Source organism: Culex quinquefasciatus, chromosome 2 (assembly GCF_015732765.1).
Source record: "Culex quinquefasciatus strain JHB chromosome 2, VPISU_Cqui_1.0_pri_paternal, whole genome shotgun sequence".
In the NCBI taxonomy this organism is placed as follows: Eukaryota; Metazoa; Arthropoda; class Insecta; order Diptera; family Culicidae; genus Culex; species Culex quinquefasciatus.
In genome coordinates this window covers 197,864,155-197,879,532 of record NC_051862.1, presented here as the reverse complement: position 1 = coordinate 197,879,532, position 15,378 = coordinate 197,864,155, and the positions used below count along the sequence as shown (strand labels likewise).

At 37.5% G+C, this 15,378-nt stretch overlaps 1 protein-coding gene across 3 annotated transcripts; it reads left to right on the top strand.

The window, feature by feature from the left end:
• The first annotated feature begins 2,894 nt into the window (after nt 1–2,894).
• Nucleotides 2,895–14,857, top strand: LOC6046636 (aromatic-L-amino-acid decarboxylase). Of its 3 annotated transcripts, XM_038251195.1 has the most exons (6): nt 2,895–3,171; nt 8,424–8,478; nt 8,585–8,670; nt 13,060–13,294; nt 13,359–13,608; nt 13,673–14,857. In XM_038251195.1, exons 2-6 carry the CDS (start codon nt 8,446–8,448, stop codon nt 14,539–14,541), a joined length of 1,473 nt encoding a protein of 490 aa, XP_038107123.1. In that variant the 5' UTR covers nt 2,895–3,171; nt 8,424–8,445; the 3' UTR covers nt 14,542–14,857. The 3 variants fall into 3 exon arrangements, with proteins under 3 accessions (XP_038107123.1, XP_038107125.1, XP_038107124.1); XM_038251197.1 differs by lacking the exon at nt 8,424–8,478; XM_038251196.1 differs by lacking the exons at nt 2,895–3,171; nt 8,424–8,478 and adding an exon at nt 8,265–8,380.
• The last annotated feature ends 521 nt before the right edge of the window (nt 14,858–15,378 follow it).

The window sequence follows — 15,378 nt, the reverse complement described above, 5'->3', positions numbered from 1 at the left end:
ATGTTAAAGACAAGGCGTGGGTAGGGAAGGGGGATTGTGTAGGGGTATTGGTTTGCTATGCTGGCCTTTGCTTTTGTCCTCAGCCGCAACTCGGTGGGGCGTTCTTGCTTTGCTTCCGGTGCAAACCAGAAACGATGGCTTTTGGTGAAGGCGAGTTATACTAACTGAAGGAAAACTAACTTAAGAAAAACTAAATGGATATTTTGAAATCTAAGAGTTTCAGAGATCCTGCAGATTTTTTTGCAAAAAAAAGTTAAAAAATAATAAACTACACCTAAACGTAAACATAACTTGAAGACGGTATTTTGCCATTTTGCCGAAGACACCATATTGATCAGAAAATCTCTTCTCAAAATATAAATGTTCATTCATTTACAAATCCATTTTGTACGACCAGGCCCCAAAATTTCATTGAGACATGTCTGGGAAAACTAATGATGCAAAATGGCCTCTTTTGTAATAGCAAATGCATGCACAATGTTTCATCCAAATAAACAATTAAATAATTTAAAAATCGCGAAAAAGTTTGACATAGGAAATGCATGTACAAAGTTTCATCCAAATCAAACATTAAAAATTAAAAAAAAACGCTAAAAAGTTTGCGAAATCGTAGAGAACTACTCATCACAAAAAATCTATTTTTTATAAAACCGGTTTAAAAATGATACTGGTAATTTTTGTTTTGTAATTCAAAGTAATTGTTGAATATGATTTAACTACAGATTAGATAGACATTAGGGTGGGTACGGATTTTGAAAAGTTCTCAGATCAAGTTCTGGTGTGGTTCCCCTTGTAGGACATACCCATAGAGACTCTCACGCCAAATTTCAGCTCATTTGGTTGAAAGTGGCTTGCCTCAAGCGGGTTCAAGTTTACATGGAAATTACTATGGGAAATTTTGAATTTTCATTCATTCGCTCCTACAGGCCTGGGGAAAACATATAGAAACTTCTAGGATTGCCAGAAATGAGCGGAATCGTCTGTAGAACAACTTTTCCTAAAAGACCAGGTCGATTCGTTCAACCCCCATCGAGCTTAACGGCAATACATCCGGGGTTTTCGGAACCAACGGTTTTCCCCAGAAAAGCATCAAATTTTCCTTAGCATGCTATGAATGCTTGATAAAAACCGCGACGCCACGTGTCAAACAGCTACCAGACCAGACAACAAATCAGTCATATCTTTGCATATCATTGATTAATCTAAATTTATTTTCTAAACATTGAATTTAGAATTTAGAGAATTATGTGCTTGTTTAGTTTTTAAGACATTGAGATACAAAAGTATAAAGCTGGAGTTTTTTTAAAGGTCCAATAAACCAAATTTCCAGTTTTTGCTTTTTGGGTGTTTTTGAAACCGCCTCAGGGGTATTAAAAAACACCCAAAAAGCAAAAACTAAAAATTTGGTTGATTGGACCCTTAAAAAAAACTCCTAAAAAGGCACAATTAGACGATATCGCGGGGGAATTTCCTAGTTTTTGAAAATAAAAACCACCTTTGGCTTGATCAAGTTTTTAAAACATTTAAAAGTTATGATTTTCAGATAATTTTTGTTCCTTGTTTATGACAAGATCAAAAATCTATATCTAGCCAGCAATCATGTGTTCCAACAATTTGATTTTGTTTTTTTTTACGTTTATCGTTATCTGATAACACTGAATTATTTTTTTAATGTCTTGTGATATTGAGATGCGAAGAATGCAAAACTTTTCTAAGAATCATTTTTTAACACAAAAAATCAATCTGTATAAATAAATGCATTGTTGCGTATAAACGCAGAGTGGCGCGCCCCTCGGACACTGCTGCTGAAGATCTTTGTGTTCTGTTCTATTGTGTGTGCTTGCAACTCTCGGTGCCCGTGCTACTGCTCAAAGTAGACTCAAATAAAAACAACAATTCGAAGCGAGCGGTAGTGCGGGCGCAGCTGATGGATTGATTATCCTGGCCTCAGCTGCGTAAAACACCGAAGTTGTAAGTAATTGTAATTTTGTGAACTTTTGTGTATCTTAATTGTAATAAATTTTACAGTTTCAACGTGCCTAAAAAAGGACTTTTTCTTTGGGCCGTTCGAGAACCCGGTGCCCGGTTCTCCCGACTTTCGCCGTTCGCAACATGCATTGTAATATTTTATGGGCTTAAGGGGAGAACAGGAATTACTTTGGGGTCAGTGCTGCAAATTTTGTGAAACCATTTAAATCAAGGAATAATAACTATAAAAACACCCTTATTTTTATAATTAAAGTTGAATTTTATTGAATTTTAATAAACAGATTTCGAGTAAGGTAAAGCTGTCAATTCAGACATCTTTTTTTCAACGTTTCATCGTTTTCTAATTTTTTTGTTTGGGTAAGTTTAAGAAATTGACTGTAAATTTGCCTAAAAAAAGTTTATATTAAAAGATTTTAGATTCTAAAATTAATATTTCAATCAGATAAACCAAAAAAAGCGTAAATGTTAAATTTACCATGAATTTTTAAAAATCTTTTACCGATTGATTATTAACGCTTCTAGAAACGATTGAAAAATATAGATAACACCAGCCAGCAAAAAAATCTTCCCAACAAGTCTACAGCTAATAGGTCTACAACTAATAGATCCGAAATTTAAATTTAATTCACTGTAGACACCTGATGTTACTAATAATCCCAAAACTCGCCAACACCTCATTAACACCAACCCCATCGTAAAATCCCACCGTGCCACTGTCTCTCATTCAACATATTGCAAATTCTCGCACTCGCTCTCTCTCTCTCTCGGGTTTTCGCTCAGCGCGCGCGCTCCAACTTCTCCACTGGCCTCCGCCAGCAAGTTCTTAGTGAACGGAGTAGAGGTGTACAACAGCGGCGTGTGTGTTGAAGTCGACAATCGACAACTTTAAAAGCCTGTCACGGCCAGATTCTGCTTTCAGTAGCATAGAAACGGCGCGATCGAAAGCAACTCCGGAATCCGCGTGTGAGTGAGTGTGAGTGACAAAAAGCTCTCTTGTTGGTGCTTTTTTCTAGTTTCCGGTGCACGACCTGTTGAACTTCCGGACGTGGTGTGTGGTGCCGCCGGCCCAGGTCAAGTGTGGAGAATCGGTCAAGTGTGACAGAAACGGTTATTGTGACAGAAGACCGTTTGGAAAGTGCTTTAAACTTTTCGGATTTGAACCAGTTTGCAGAGTTGAAAATTGTAAGTGTTTCACCATCACGGTGCAGTGAATTGTAGTTGGTGTGGATCAAGGACTTGCTGGGGCTTGTGAGGAATTCTGAGCAGAAAACTGGTTGTTTGTAGAAAAACCTGACCAGAATGGGTGTCCTTCAACTGGCTTTAACTAGAGTGAATGTTCGTTAAATTTTGGTGGAGGTGGTGGTGGCCTAGAACGGAAATTAACTTGTGGTTACCTCGAAAAAGTGGTCTATTTTTTTCGGAACGATAACGAACAAGTGTCGAAGCTTCAGTTACAAATTTGCATGCTCTGAAATAGATGCTGATAGCAAGAAGACGATATCGTAATTGAATTACACTCCATAGTGCTTTGCATAATAACTCAATTAACTGTGATTGAAGGAGCAAAAGTTAAACTGATTGCTCTTATCATATTCCGTGAAACAGATTGTGATTATTTGTTTATAGAATTTCAGCATGTTTAAAATGCACAACATTCACACTTGCATCTGTTCGATCCGTCGGCGGAACTTACTGATACAGTGTTAAAACAATCTGTGTTGTGTTTCCTATAATGTTTGTTATTATATTCTTGCAAATTTCAGTTGAGGTGTGCAAAGATTAGATGTGACGAAATAAATATAAACATTGAAATTCATACAGACCTGAGATTTTGTTAATAAAACTTTTAAAAATTATGATTTGACGAAATTTCAAAATAAAAAAATAATATTGAAATATGACAGGCTTAAGGCTACCAACTCTTGCTGATCAAAAATCCGTACAATTTGTCGATGTGACACCATGGTAAAACATAAACTGTCCAGGAATTATTTAGATTATTTTGGAATTTGGAAATTAAACTTATAAAACTGTGTCGTTTTTACAGCTTACAAAATGCATTTGACTTGCACGTTCAAAAATACTTACAAAATAAAACGTGATTTGTTGTATCAAATCTTTATGTTCTTCCATTTTTTTTTTTGTTAAACGTTTACGAAATGTCAAGTTTGCTTTTACAAATAATATTGTTATCAGTGTTTTCAAGAAAACATTTCTAAAGTTTTTATTGAAACATGTGAAACACAATAGGTTATAGGACCATTGAAAAAAAAAAAAAAACTCTAGGCTTGTTATTTCCTATGTTCACAGGTTTTCACAAGCTTTGGAATTTTTATTGGATAAATATATTTGTAGGGAATTTAAAAATAACAATTTTAAACTTTAAATTAAACTGACAGTTACATAGAAATGTCTAGTAAGCAAATATTTTGGCAAAATCAAAAAAGCAATTTGATTTTTAAAAAAGTTGTCAAAATTCCGTACAAGTCCGTATTATGGAAAAAAAAACCCTTACAAAAATTCCAGCCTTTTAAAAATTCGCGAAGAGGGTCGAAAATCCGTACGTAATAAAAAAATACGTACATTTGCTAGCCTTAGAAATGTTTAAAGCAGAGTTTGTTCTGAGGCAAATATATAAATTTGTATGGAGTATGTTTACAATTTATTGCACTAGATTTTTTTACCAAAGAAAAAGCTAACCAAAAAAACTGATTTTTTTCGTGATTCGATTATCCGAAGTAAAATTTTTCCGAGGCCTTCGTATAATCGAGTCTGGACTGTATTTCGAAATATTTCTCCTGAAGAATTGTCTAAAATCAATTTAAGGTAAAGTTGATTTGTTTTCAATATCAAATTGTTGTAAAATCTGGTCTGAAAAAATATTATGAAGGAGACCGACTTCCTGATTTGATCTGTCTATTTAAAACATTTTTAAACAATCTAAAATATTTCTTAGAATATCATCACCGCCTTTGTTTGCATATCCAAAAAACTCTAGATTTGCAAAAGCATTAACGTGAAGACTTCCATCATTGTCATGATTTTTCGTTCAAAGATATAAATTTTGAGTCGCTTTCAATATTTTTACAAAATTCCTTCAACAAGTTGTTTAAAATAGTGCCCTACACATGCTGATTCCTTTTGGTCACGATCCCATTGCTTTTAAATATATGGAAATCGTCATTAATCAATGATTGCCAACTAGGACGTCAATGACTGTGCCACAAAATTATATGAATTTTGAAGCACATTTGAATATTTTATAGTGATGATCAATTTTCTTCGAAAATGATCTATGGCTTCACCTTAAGCTGAGAAGTTCGTCCCCCACATAAAGCTACATGTTAGATTTTCACGTAAAACTGGATTTCACCCTGTTATTTAGAACAATGGTTTGGATATTTTTGGTTCTTCTGATAGAGTTCCAGCAGTCAAAATGGTTTGCGCCATTTTCAAATGTTGCTTCAATTTTGGTTTAATATATCGATGTCCGTATGCTCTCTTGTTCTATCTAGATCTCAGCAAGCTTAGTTAAAAGAGCACACCGGCATCGATATGCTACCAACAATAAATCAGTCCGACATTTTTAAAAACTTCAACTAATTATCAACGTTTAAATAATCTAAATACTTTAATAATCAAATTACACTCAACCCCGTTGGTTTGACACCAACGATTGTCAAACGAACGGGGTCACTTTTTAGTTTGACAACCCTTTTACACGGGGTTCACACATGCTAACAAACGTTTGTTTTGATAGTGTGCGTGAGCGCCGTGTAGAAAGTGACAGTTCGTCACTTTTTAGTTTGACTTTGACCAACGAACGGGGTACATTAGGATGTAACAAAACCACACTTTTTTGCGGGCATTTCAGGGGATGATCCCCTAGGTGTACTGAGTCAGAATCCCAAATTTGAGCCCGATTGGTTGCGACAGGACCTGGCGCTCCGGCTTCAAACTTTAAATGGGATTTAACCCGTAAAATCGGTGCGTTTTGGTTTTCGCCATTTTTGAGTCCTTCAACGATTTTTGGATTTTTCAAAATCCTCATGAGCTTATAGATTGTGTTCCAGGGTACAACTTTGCCGAAGACTGCGAAGAGATTTGACCGCTCTGAAAAATGGTACAGAATTTACAAAATCTTTGCTCTTGTTTTCCTGATAACGTAAAACATGTTCTGGCAACACTCGTTTTTGATGCGCGCTTTCGGAAAACTATGCAACGCATGCTACGGTGCGTCGCGACGCGTCGGTATGTATTTGTCCAGCGTCGTGTTGTTGTTTTTGGTGTTGTGATTGTTGAGAACGAAAGTTCTTATGAAACTGCAAGAAGCTCTCCGGATGACTTTCAGGGTTCAGTTGGATGCCCGGGCAGAACCGATTCTAAACCTTGCTCGAGTGACAACTAACGTAGCTGTCTTGAAAGCGCTTTATTACGCATGGATGTTTTGTGCATTTTGAATATTCCGTAATCCGGACGATATTTCGGGAGACATGCATTTTAGTTTCCAGTATTGCATTGACAACATAAGAAAATACTATTTTCATACAGCAGAGTTCTCTGGCTAGATATTTTGCGAATTCATAAGACACCAATTGCACTATGTTCGAGCATAGGTTCGCCATCTCCCAGCACCACAACTGGTCGCGACGAAAAAGATCCACACGGGTTAATGACAGGACCAGGTGTGCCTAGATCTAAATCCGGCGAGTCACTGCCAAATAGAATACAGGAATCTACGACAGTTTAAAAGAGCAGCACCGGTGCAGCACATCCAAATTTTCTTTCCATGTGTCAAACTTTGACCGTTGTACGCTGGATGTTTTCTCGCTGCTATAGTTACGACGCCTGGCTCTGGATGCGCGCGTTCAAAGAAAGTGTTGCCAATACTAATCAAACAAATTAATGGCAAAAAGTTTTTTTATTTTCAAATCATTGTACAAGCAGTACTAATTATCAAATCTCTTCGCAGTCTTCGGCAAAGTTGTACCCTGGAACACAATCTATAAGCTCATGAGGTTTTTGAAAAATCCAAAAATCGTTGAAGGACTCAAAAATGGCAAAAACCAAAACGCACCGATTTTACGGGTTAAATCCCATTTAAAGTTTGAAGCCGGAGCGCCAGGTCCTGTCGCAACCAATCGGGCTCAAATTTGGGATTCTGACTCAGTACACCTAGGGGATCATCCCCTGAAATGCCCGCAAAAAAGTGTGTAATTAGTTTATCTACAATTTCAAAAAAAATATATTTAAAGGGTGTTTATGAATCCCCCTGACTCAAGGTAATTCAAATATATTAAAAAAGCAAAATTGAAATTTTTATTAACACAGTCATCCCACCTATTTGGAACACTCACAAATTCATCTTTTCTGTCGGCCCTACTATTTTTAGGACCTTTATTTGGACATCCTCTTGCTATTTCACTGGTAAAAGTAATACTTTTAAAACAAAAAACTGCATCTCCAGACTATTTCATTCAGATCAGCAAAACACTGCCTCCAAATTGCCTGTTCTATAATTGTGGGATGTTATTGAAACTCCCACAATTGTGAATTTAACTGATATGTTTTTTTTAAAGTTATCACATCATTGATAAAACATAACTTAGCTTGAGTTTCGTTGGTTTCAGAGCGTGAAGTCATTATTTTTTCAAAGTTTTTCCTCCAAAACTTGATGTAAAAGTTAAAATTTTGCAGTTGTTCGATACAGCATTCGAAATATCGCAAGAAAAGCTTCCAAATGAAGGTAAAAGCGAATAATTAAGTTCAATTATCGATTTGCTATGATTTTTTGAACGTTGGCCGATCTGTAAACTGTTCCGAATATGAGGGATGACTGTACTGCCCATGTTCGCATAAGTGTCCCATATGCAAAAACACCAAGCTGAGAAAAACGCATTTGAAGTTTGTCCCATACATAAGGCTACGTGTTAAGTTTTCGCGAAAAAGGTGGATTTCCTCCTGATTTCTAGAATAAAGTACTGGATGTTATAGGCTCGTTTGAAAGAGCACACAATTTTGAGCCAAACTGCATCAATAATTCGAAATCGATGAAAATGCATATGGGACATTTATGCGATCAGGGGCAGTGTAGGACCCTTTAAAAAAACTCTAGATTTTTTGTTTTCTGTGATGGCCTAGTGTGCACATAAGGCAGTTGAAGATCAGTTTTATAGCAAAGATCAAACGCTAGACCTTATGATACACAAATTCCCACACTGACTCGATCCATTGTTCTTGAAAACGTTCTACTGAACAGCCATCTAGTTATCTCAGTTCATTTTTGTAGTTTGGCTGGTCCACTCGTTTTGTTGTATCTTTTTTTTGTTCATATTTAAAGCCAAAATTCTACCGTTTTCCACTTCCTGATCACTATCAGCACTATAAACAGGTATACAAACCACTTTAACCCGCTTACTTACTAATCTCGCAAGCTTACTACTAACTATTCGGGACATGGAAACTAACAGGTTTGAGGCCCCTCCGGTGGTGAGTATTTCTGGTTGACTAACCCTTCTTTGCTCTGTTCTAACCTTAAATTTTATTTCAATTCCAAATCTGATTGATTCTTTAAACTTTGATTGTCCAATAACAGGTCGAAATGCAGGCTCCGGAATTCAAGGATTTTGCCAAGGAGATGGTGGACTACATCGCCAACTATCTGGAAAATATCCGCGACAGGTAGGTTTCCCAGTGAGTCAACAGAGCTCTCCGAAATCGGGCATGCAGAAGAAAGGCATCTGCAAGAGTAGCCAAACTGCAGCCAGAAAGTTGCAGAACCGGTTGATCGAACGAGGGGTTTTTTTTCGGAGGGCAATTTGGGTGTGGAAGAGATACAGTGTTGATTTTTTTTGGTGGATTTATATAATGATATGAGAATTTAATTATTATCAGTTTTTGGCTTGAATTAATTCGATGGGGATTCTCATGAGTTGGAGTAGGAATAAGAAACATATGCATTTTGGCATGACAATTAGATCAATATGTTCCATTGTTAGAGCTTATGTGGCTGATCTTGAAAGGTTGTGATTGTTCTAGAAGTTTATTTTTGTCATTACTATTTGTGATTTTTTTTTTGATTGCTTGAATAATACTACTGCGAGCCTCAATAATTAGAGATCACGCGCGCTGATACGACCTCAGTAAAATGGTTTTACTTTTACTACAATTCAATAACCTTTACTACAATTTTACTTCATTTCATTTCCATGCGTTGCCACGGTGTGTTTCCTATAACAAAATTGAGATAAAAATAATTCAGCATGTCTGATATTTGGCACCATGAAAGAAGGGCTCTTTCCCGACATTTTCCGGGCTCCACCAGAATATTTCGTTCGGGTGTCTAGAAAAACTTCACGTTTGAAGTTTTTTTATTTTGATTTTGTCAGATTTTCTTCAGAAAAGTTCAAATTCCTTATGAATATGCCTTGAGAGCGGGGTTACCAGGTCAAAATTTGAAAAATCTGACAAAGTGTTTATTAAAAATCTTGAAAATCCGGCAGATGAAAATCTAACAAATTTGAATGGTAAAGGGGAGGGAGGATATAAATTTATTCAAAAGTTTGTATAGTTCTGATGGTTTAACTGATTTTAAGGTCTTAAAAGTGTTGAATCTTCTTTCCTCTAACTATCCCCTGTTAGTAATTTCGAAGGTTATTTTGTTTATTTTTTTTACTTCCCCTGCTCAATTTGTTCTCCCGTGTACCAGTAAACTCTAACACCGTTTGAATTAGTCAGCTGTTGAAAGGTACCCAATATCTCAGCTTAGGTTAATTACTGCACTGATGTTTTTGCCAAAACAATCCAATAAATGATATGAAATGAAAAAGTGTTTAATTTGCATTTTATTTAAGATATACTCATTCCATTTTCAATCATGTTAATCGAAAATTTTTTAAAATAAGCATAAAGAGAAAATTCTGTCAATATCTAGTATAGAGAAAGGTGACTCTTAATTCTGGCAGACACTTGAAAAATCTGGCATTCCCAGATTTATCTGGCAAGCTGGCAACCCTGCTCGAGAGCCAATTTTGGCAGATTTCAAGATGGAAATCTCAATACTACCAAATTTTATTTTTCTTTGTACAATTTGTCATGAAAATACAACAACAGATTGCCCGGATACATATTTGAGTTTAAACCCTGCTAAACTCAGAGTATTTCATTAAAAAGTATTTATTATACAAAAAAAATCCAAGAATTATTTTTTGCAATCCTCTGTCATACTACACCATAACATGACATTTTAAAACATTTTCGATTCCATCACATTGTAGAGAACAGTTTGCAGAACGATTTCCCAAAAAAGTATTAATTTTGGTACAATATAAGCAAAGATATGCCTCCAACATTTCTAGATTCAATTCGCATTCAAACGATGACAACTTAATTTCTACAAAATTCTTTAAAATTTGATACATTTTTAATGTTTCAACAAAATATTATCATCATTACAAAGATCCGAGTAGGCGGTGTTCAATGTTTGAATAGGAATTTAATCCAGACATTTTGGAGAAAGTTACTTTTTATTTTACATATTTGAGTAGGTATATCTCTGCTTGTATTGAATCAAAGTTGATACTTTTTTTAGGATAATTGTTCAGGAAACTATTATTTACAATGTAATGAATTCGAAAATGTTTTGAAATTTAATGGTGTAATATGGCAGAAAATTAAAAAAATGGGAACCTTTTGAGTAATGAACATATTTTTAATAGATTTTTGGCTTATTTCAAAGCAAGCTAGAAATCTGTCAAATTTGGTTCGGAAACTATTTATTTGAGATCAAATATGTAGTTAAGAGACTCTCATTGCATATTCGTAAGAAATTTGTTAGATTTGTACGGAAATCCATCGATTCTCAGCGACTTTTCATTTTATTTTAAAATCTTGTCAAAATTCTATTCAGTTCCAATAAGATAGTCATTTCTTCTTGATTTGCCAATTTTTAAAAAAATCCATAAATTTAAATCAAAATAAACCAAATAAAACCACTTCTTCAGTCTTATCAAATTTGGAACTAAAACCGCTGAACTAAAATTTGACCTAAAAAATAAACTGATTTTTTTCATGAATCGATTGTCTCAAGTTTTTCTAGAAACCTTTAGATATTCAAATCTTTCGGAGTTTCGGATAATCGAGTACGGACTGTTTATTGCACAGATTTTTTTACTTGTTTGTGAATAGATAGATTTATTTACTGTTTTTATTCTACATTATCAATTATTCTAGAAATTCTTGATACGTTTATCGATAAAATTAAGCAAGAATAATCAAATTAACTGAGATGCAGCTATTTGAAGTTAAATTTCTGAATGAAACTACTTGCAGTGCTTTGTGATAAATGCCATTTCCCAGAATGATAAATTTGTACGCGTTTCACCCGTGCTACTAACCTCCGCACCGGCACTTGCCAGCACCAATTTACAATTTAACCAATTTGCACCTCGCAACACAATTATGAATCAGTTCTACATAGTTATGCCCGGCAGAATCGGGGGGAGAGTCAGTACACTGCACTTGACCCAGACACTGCAAAATCAGCTACAAGCAGTTGTAGATTAAATGTTTTGCGTGTGAGCCAGACGAGACTCCTCAGTACGGGCCGTCTAGACCTTAAACTAGAGTTGTTGCGTTCCACAACACCCGACGCATACTCTGCCCCGAATACTAAACACCCTGCTCTAAGGCCTCTAACTCTAAAATTAGACTTTTAGTGCCGCAGTTTAGACCCCGTTTTTGGTTTAAACTCTGAGGCTGAGGCTCTCTGAGGCTCAAGAACGAGCTTGCTGGAAGGTCCGCAGAACTCTCGGCAGTGTTTAATACCTTCGACGGGCTGGCATGCCTCAAGGTTCGCGTCGTGATCATTCGTCATGACCAGTCACTACAAGTTGGAGATTTTGCACAACAACAAAAAAGAAACAAATTCACACCTCCTACACGTTGCCGACTCGGAGTTGTCCAGCAAAAAAACGTCGCGATCACGCTGTGGGAACAGGTGTTCGTGTGGTTGATAAATCGATTCTTCAAGTTTAGTCACCAGAACAGGCTCCACAGGCAGGCATTCTAGCCGGTTCAAGGTTCTCGAATTAGAATCTCTTGTGTTCTTGACGTTCACGATCACCCGATCAAAGCAGGATTTATTTGTTTTAAAACTAATGTATTCGCCAACTAATCCACTTACGATCTACACTCGAGTCGTGTCGTAAGTCGCTGGCGAGATTTCACTGACCTAGCCCAGCTTAGAGACGCAGCGATGTCGTACGGTAGTAACGAATGCGTGCTGGTTTAGATTTCAAGTTCAAGATCAAACATTGCACGAGCTAACTCCGTTGGCATGGCTACTAATGCGGAACGCAGCTAATAAACTTCTGAAGGGGGCAATTGATTGACTGGTGTAGCATTAAGGTGAAACCTGTTTCGGCTTCCGATGTATGTGGCAAACCGGTACGGATCAGCAGCTAATTGGTCGGGGAATGTGCGTCATGTGCGTTCAGGGGATTCCATACGGGCGTATTATGGTGACTCTTGAGAGGGGATTTCCACTTGATCGTGTTTGTCAAGCTAGACAGCTGAATGAATATCTTCAGCTTTCTTTGATAGTTTTAACCCTTTCAGGCTTGATGGTTTGATAATCGAAATTCAAACCAGTCAAATTTAAGTTTGTTAAGGTCATCGGTTCATAACTTTTTGCAGGTTACGCCCTGCTTTGTAATATCAATTCGTGACTGTAGATTTATATAATTTTGGTTCAGGCAGTATTTGATTTAATTTTATTAGTTCTACCTGGTCACAAATAAATAATTTACAGATATCAAGCAATTGCCTAAAAATTCGTTTCCGTTTCTCATCAAACGAAGTGTGATGCAATTCCACTAAAAAAACTCCTTTCATTTCTGTCCTTGTCCAAAGTGGTGCCGGTACAGTGATCTTGAACGTGACTTGTATCATTTTGCGATCGATTTCTTTTTGATCGCTTCTTCCGCTAGATCGCTATCACGCACTTTTCAGAAACCTCTAATTAAGCCATGACATTGAGCTAACTCGTCACGACGTTCTCCTTTTTCGCAGACGCGTTCTTCCGGAGGTCCAACCGGGCTACCTGCGCCCGCTGATTCCGGCGGAGGCCCCCGAGAAGCCCGAGAGCTGGCAGGACGTGATGGCCGACATCGAGCGCGTCATCATGCCCGGTGTGACCCACTGGCACAGCCCCAAGTTCCACGCGTACTTCCCGACCGCCAACTCGTACCCGGCGATCGTCGCCGACATGCTGAGCGGTGCCATCGCGTGCATCGGATTCACTTGGGTAGGTCTTGGTGGGGTCACCTTGTAATTAGTAATTAAAGAGATTGGTTTATTTTTGTTTCTAGATTGCCAGCCCGGCTTGTACCGAGTTGGAGGTCGAGATGCTCAACTGGCTGGGAAAGATGTTGGGTCTGCCGGAGGAATTCCTGGCCAGTTCCGGAGGTCAGGCTGGTGGTGTGATTCAGGGAACTGCCAGCGAGGCTACGCTGGTGGCTCTGCTCGGTGCTAAGGCCAAGGCCATCAAGCGCGCCCAGGAAGAGCATCCGGAGTGGGACGAGACCACGATTGTTTCCAAGCTGGTTGGGTACACTTCAAGTGAGCTAAGAGGTTTTACCTTTTTTTCAATTAAGAAATTTAACAAGCATCTCCTTCCCATCAGACCAATCCCACTCATCTGTTGAGCGAGCTGGTCTCCTCGGAGGTGTTAAGCTTCGCTCGCTGAAGGCCGACTCAAACCTGCAACTGCGAGGTGAAACTCTAGAAGCCGCCATCAAGCAGGACTTGGCCGACGGGCTGATCCCGTTCTACGCCGTGTGCACCCTGGGAACGACCAACACGTGTGCGTTCGATCGTCTCGACGAGCTCGGTCCAGTCGGCAACAAGTACAACGTCTGGATCCACGTGGACGCTGCGTACGCCGGGTCAGCCTTCGTCTGTCCCGAGTACCGTCCGCTGATGAAGGGAATCGAAACGGCCGATTCTTTCAACTTCAACCCCCACAAGTGGATGCTGGTCAACTTTGACTGCAGTGCCATGTGGCTGAAGGAGCCGTACTGGATCGTCAACGCGTTCAACGTCGACCCGCTCTACCTGAAGCACGACATGCAGGGATCCGCTCCGGACTACCGTCACTGGCAAATCCCGTTGGGTCGTCGTTTCCGTGCCCTCAAGCTGTGGTTCGTGCTCCGGCTGTACGGAGTTGAGAACATCCAGGCCCACATCCGTCGCCACTGCGCCTTCGCCAAGCAGTTCGAAGCCCTGTGCGTTGCGGATGAACGCTTCGAGATCTTCAGCACTGTTCAAATGGGACTGGCTTGCTTTAGACTGAAGGGAACCAACGAGCTGAACGAGGCACTGCTCAAGCGCATCAACGGACGTGGCAAGATTCATCTGGTGCCATCGAAGGTCAACGATACGTACTTCCTGCGTATGGCGGTTTGTTCGCGATTCACCGAGGCCGCCGATATCGATTACTCGTGGAAGGAGGTGGCCGCCTCCGCCGACGAGCTGCTGGCCGAGAAGAAGTGAATAATCAGTTCCTGAAAAACGTATTAAAATCTCTCTCTTGTTCAACGCCCCACTAGGAATATTGAAACACGCATTGTCATGTCATGTTCACTTGTAAAAGAATATATTTGTTTGTTTTATTATTGTTGTAAAAAAAGTTAACCCATCACATGATGGCGGGACCATAACATACGAAGGCATTTGAAATCATCCTTCCAGTGTACATAGAAGTTAGTTACAATGAATCGTATACTCATTGTTGGTTTTAAAAATGTCCCTAAATGTAACTTGAATGTTGGCTATAAAATATGAATGAATAAAGTAAATTATTATGCTCAAAACGTGTTTTTGTTTCAAATTCTTCGAAGAACTAAAAACTAAAAACTAAAAACTAAAAACTAAAAACTAAAAACTAAAAACTAAAAACTAAAAACTAAAAACTAAAAACTAAAAACTAAAAACTAAAAACTAAAAACTAAAAACTAAAAACTAAAAACTAAAAACTAAAAACTAAAAACTAAAAACTAAAAACTAAAAACTAAAAACTAAAACTAAAAACTAAAAACTAAAAACTAAAAACTAAAACTAAAAACTAAAAACTAAAAACTAAAAACTAAAAACTAAAACTAAAAACTAAAAACTAAAAACTAAAAACTAAAAACTAAAACTAAAAACAAACTAAAAACTAAAAACTAAAAACTAAAAACTAAAAACTAAAAACTAAAAACTAAAAACTAAAAACTAAAAACTAAAAACTAAAAACTAAAACTAAAAACTAAAAACTAAAAACTAAAACTAAAAACTAAAAACTAAAACTAAAAACTAAAAACTAAAAACTAAAAACTAAAAACTAAAACT

Excerpts from the sequence above, each read along its gene's own strand:
- LOC6046636 (XM_038251195.1), top strand. The coding sequence starts at position 8,446 with ATGGAAACTAACAGGTTTGAGGCCCCTCCGGTG. Across the intron at positions 13,295-13,358 it reads CGTGCATCGGATTCACTTGG|ATTGCCAGCCCGGCTTGTAC; the intron begins GTAGGTCTTGGT and ends TTTTGTTTCTAG. Across the intron at positions 13,609-13,672 it reads GCTGGTTGGGTACACTTCAA|ACCAATCCCACTCATCTGTT; the intron begins GTGAGCTAAGAG and ends CCTTCCCATCAG.